Source organism: Suricata suricatta, chromosome 9, assembly GCF_006229205.1.
Source record: "Suricata suricatta isolate VVHF042 chromosome 9, meerkat_22Aug2017_6uvM2_HiC, whole genome shotgun sequence".
NCBI classification, from domain to species: domain Eukaryota; kingdom Metazoa; phylum Chordata; class Mammalia; order Carnivora; family Herpestidae; genus Suricata; species Suricata suricatta.
In genome coordinates, this window is record NC_043708.1 from 1,909,540 (window position 1) to 1,914,404 (window position 4,865).

At 50.8% G+C, this 4,865-nt stretch overlaps 1 protein-coding gene across 1 annotated transcript in view; it reads left to right on the forward strand.

The window, feature by feature from the left end:
* Nucleotides 1–6: 6 nt before the first annotated feature.
* The window catches only part of CDC42BPB (CDC42 binding protein kinase beta), a 94,751-nt gene continuing 89,892 nt past the window's right edge, over nucleotides 7–4,865 (forward strand). The window contains exon 1 of the mRNA XM_029950799.1: nucleotides 7–243. Within this exon, the coding sequence (XP_029806659.1) occupies nucleotides 69–243 (175 nt within the window). The 5' untranslated portion in view covers nucleotides 7–68. The remainder of the gene's footprint in view (nucleotides 244–4,865) is intronic.

Here is a 4,865-nt window from a genome sequence, read left to right on the forward strand (position 1 = left end):
CTCGCCCTGACGGACTGGCCGAGCGGGCGGCGAGAGTCCGGCGCGTTGGGAGCGGGCCGCGCGGCACCATGTCGGCTAAGGTGCGGCTCAAGAAGCTGGAGCAGCTGCTCCTGGACGGGCCCTGGCGCAACGAGAGCGCCCTGAGCGTGGAGACGCTGCTCGACGTGCTCGTCTGCCTGTACACCGAGTGCAGCCAGTCGGCCCTGCGGCGCGACAAGTATGTGGCCGAGTTCCTCGAGTGGGGTAAGTGCGCGCGGGGCGCCGGCCTGCCCTTCCGCCCCTCCGCCCCCGGCCCTCGCCTCCTCCCCGCCCCCAGGCTCCCTCTCCGCCTGGCTGAGCCCCCCGGACCCGTCGTCCCCTTCCTCTAAGGCCGCTCCTCGCGCCCTCGGCCTCAGCGGCTCGCCTTCCCCTCCCAGCCGTCCTCCCCGGCCCCGGCGCACGGCGTTCGGCCGTCCCGCCCCCTCATCCTGCCCCTGGGAGCCACATCCTCCGTTCCCACCCCCACTCGCTCCCCGCCGCCGGCCATCGCCCGGGCCGCTTCCTAGATCCACCCTCCGAGTCTGGATATCATTTCCTGCAGCACTCCCCGGGAAATCCGCCCCCGCCCCTCGCTCCGGGGTCCGGAGGCAGCGGCGCCCCCCACGCCCTGCTGGCGTGCGGGGGCAGCCGCCTGTGATTTTTGCGTCTGCCGCCTCCACCGCCCGGTGGGCCCGATACCCGCACGTGCATTTCCGGGGAAGCCCAGCTCTAAGGGCTCCTCCTAGGTGACAGCCAGCCAGTACACCCCGTTGACGTCCAGAGCTCTAACACTCTTTACTGTAGCACCTCCAGGGGAGTTTTCAGGTTAAAAGCCTTATTTTGCGAGAGTAAATGGATTTTGTTTTTTCATTGTAATTGCGCTAGGCTCTTGTAATACGTTGGGCGTAGCTGCAAGTGTCAGTATACGGGAGTCGTTGAAAAACTTTCTTCATCAGTTCTCTGCGTGCCCTCTAGTTTATTGAAGGCTCCATAGCGCTGTAATCATTGATCAGCTAACCTACTTAGCATTAGTAGGGTAAAGGTTTGATTAGGCCATTTGATGATCCTTAGAATCCCGAGGACGGCTACAAGCCTAACGTAAAACCGTTTCACTTCCTCTCTAACCTGGGCATCCTGTCAAGACTCTCAGACTCCCCCGGAACGACCTCGTAGGAAGATGCAGGGCTTATGTTCAGGGCAGACCTATGCAGACCCTCCCCGTGGGTCACTTGCATCATTGGCCTGGGACTGTACAGTTTGAGCCTGTAATTTCTAATCTTTGGGCCTGACAAAGCCGATAGTTCCGTAAAGAAACAAATGTCTCAGGTGAGGCCTCCTACTCTGCCAAAATGGTAACTGGAATTTGGGGTTTTGTTTACTAATTAAAACATAACTTGAGATACTCTCTAAACGGCTTCTGTGTTTTGCTCTAGGGGGAAATGTTTTGTGAGAGCAGGGGTAAAAGGAGGCCCAGAGCATCAAGACAGCCCATTATGCTTTATTTAGGGGCGACCGCCTTTCTTGCTTATTTACAACATCAGTAAAATGAGAGTATTTACTTTTTGGGGTCCTTTATCAGTGACCTGGTTTCCAACCAAATAACTCACTTTCCCAGTAGCTGTGAAAGAGAGGTCTTGGCACCTGTTACACCTGAGCCTTCTGAATATTGTATTCGCCTTGCCTTTCTGAGCATTTGATCTTGAAATCCAGACAGTTTGACAGTCAGGTCAGCTCGGTGCGGTGTGTGAGTAAAATCAGGACTGAAAGAAGGAAGCAGAGAGGGCAGTGCTGGTGGTGGTGCTGCGGCCTGGGCGGAGCGGCGCCCCCGTGGGGCTCACGCTGAGAGCTGGGCGCCCTGCGCCTCCGGGCTTCTTGCGGAGTCCCCCGCCGCCTGACCGTGCCAGCCGCTCTGTGCACCGGTGGGCTTCACGCAGCAGGCTCTTCTCAGCCTGTGCGGGGGCCTTACTTCATGAGGTTTGACCTTAGCAAGTCTACACAGAAGCTGTGCGCTCTAGTTCAGAAATATTTTCAAAATTGGATTCTGGCTCTTTGCAAATTATGATTGCAAATAAACTACATTTTCCTGACAACTCGACTTGCACAAAGCGTAAACCTTAAATGTAGGGAAGAAAACTGGTCTTAAGTTTAAGGTGGCATTGTAATGAATTACTAATACTACTACATACTACTTCTAGACTAGGAAGTAGCCTTGAATCTAGCGCGTGTTAGCACATATACACCATTGTCACTCTCAGGGGTGCGGTACTGGGTGAGATACTGTGCAGTCCTAACTCCGTGTACTTCGAACGCCTCATTACTGCCTTTGGATGCTGAAGAATGGCCTGTCGGGTGGAGTTATGGAGTATTAGGCGGAGCCCTGACTTCAGGAGGAGGAATGCCTTCTGCTCTGGAAACAGGTAGAACTCTGCACCTGGGGGCTGTTGAGTCTTTGGAGTCACACCCCGTGTGATGTTCGAAACTTGCCGTGTGCAGGGTCCTGTCCTGTGAGGGCCGCCCTCTGCCCACCTTCCTCTGCCTACCAAACCTTCAGTTAGGTAGAAACCTTGAAACGTAATGAAGAAACACAGCTTCAGCCCAGATTTTGACACTTAGTGAGGAATCTGAGGAAATTTGGGAAGTATAGGTAAATCAAGTTTTTAAGGTTATTTAAAAAAATTTTTTTAAACGTTTATTCATTTTTGAGGGACAGAGAGAGACAGCGCAGGAGTGGACGAGGGGCAGAGAGAGAGAGGGAGACACAGGATCTGAAGCAGCGCCAGGCTCAGAGCTGTCCGCACAGAGCCCGACGTGGGGCTGGAACCCACAAAGCACACGATCACCACCTGAGGGGAACTTGGAGGCTTAACCGACTGAGCCACCAGGTGCCAGGTTTTTAAGTTTTAAAAGAAGAGTTTCTGGCTCTTATTTTCTTATTGGCACAGTGGTTGCCTAGGACAAGAGTCTTCTTAGCCTTCATTGTAGGCCTCTAATTTTTTCTTGATTATGTTTATAGTTTGATTGGTTTTCTTCTCTGAAATCTTGGACCTTAAAGTTGGAAATACCTTGCTTTGCATGCGTATTTCTTTAAACTATGTTTTAATGCAAATTTTACATTCGAGCACTATGGAGCACTTTGACATTTCTACAAGTAAATAGCAACAAATACAAGTAAATGAGGTGCAATTATTATCTTTTATCCTTGTTATGTGAAAATATTCTCACATGTGGTAAATTTTTTTTTTTTTTACGACTTAAGTATAATGGCTCATGTTGCCCCCGCTGGAGCCGATGTTTGACGTCCCCGCCTGTTGGCATTGGCTGGACCACAGGGGCCTCTGCTCCGGCTCCCGGTGGCCGGCAGCCCCGGTGGGAAGCCTGGAGCCTGCGGCTGGTGCAGGCGGGCCTCGGGGACGCACAGCTCAGTGCGGGGTTTCCCAGTTTGCGGTCCAGGCCACCTTCCTTTACCCTGTCACTGCACTTCCTCTATAAGGAATTGAATTTGTCTCTGCTAGTACTCTTTAATTTCCTTATTTGTGGCTTTTCTTGCTGGGAATGCAGCGGTACCTTCTGGGAGCGCTCTCTCCTTCGTCCCTGGGAATCCCTGTAGCTGTTAGCGGGCGTCCCCAGCCCCAGGCGCGAGTCGGGGGCTCCGCCGAAGTTCATATGATCAGCCTATCTGGTGGGGGTGAGCCTCTCGAGGTACACTTGAGTCGTAGTGGTAGAATGTGCATAGCATGGCAGCGCTTTGAGAGACAGGTCTTCTGAGTAAGATCTGAATTTGAGGGAAATGTTGGGATTGCGTAATAAGAATTAACCTAACTTGTGAGACTACGTGGCTTGTGATGGGGCAGTGGAAGCCATTAAACATTAACAAGCCAGCCTTACCTTTTCTCTCCTAAAACCTTTGACAGTTGGGTTTGGAGGTAAACGGCAGTGTCTGTTTTAAATCTAGACTTTAAATAAATAAACTTGGAATTGGACTGAATTGCTCTCAAACAAGATGCCGCAGTGTGAGCCCCTTGAGAAAGTTGGTGCTGGGCCGCTAAAATGCGCCCGAGGGGAAGTGGTGGCCCCTGCGCAGGCTTGCAGTGCTCGCCCTCCCCCGCCCTGCCCGGAGCCTGCCGCCCTCAGAAGCCCCCTGTGCGAGCGGCCGTCCGTGAGGCTGGACAAACACCGGCGCAGACGGGACTGGTACCTCCAAACTGTACCGTGAGACTGCCGCGGGCTCTTCTTGGTAAAGAGACAGAAAAGTATTTTTTGAGACTAATAGAGTAAAAGAATCTTGCTGGAAGAAACCAAATAGAGATTTTTACCTTTTTTTTTTTTTTAATCAGGAAGGAGATAAGGTAAAATTAAAGAAATTTTGAAAGTTTTTAACAAAGCGCATGAAAACCCTGTGATCTGATCACATCACCCTAATGAATCCCCATAACATACCACCTTTTAGTCCCTGTCCCAGTTTCAGTTAGATTCTTAGCCTCTCAGAATGGTCCAGAATGACAGTATGTTAAGGTTACCGTAAATTTGTGTGAAAAGCTCACACAAATACACGCTTAGTAAAACATGGATGAGAGGAAAATAACACTTTGCTTAGATTTAAATCGGAAGTGTTTTGACCATCTGAACTATACGTGGACTTAAAAATCTACCAGAGATAACTGTTTTTTTAAAGGCAGATGGATACTAACTATGAAATACGGCATAATTGTAACAGTCTATGTCCTATATTAGATTTTTGGTCCCTTTCACTGACTGGTAGGTAACTGTAACAAAATTGTTCTCAGATTAAATCTTTGCAAAAAGGATCAGTTGTATCATAAGAGACTTTGGATTTAGTTATCTTTCGG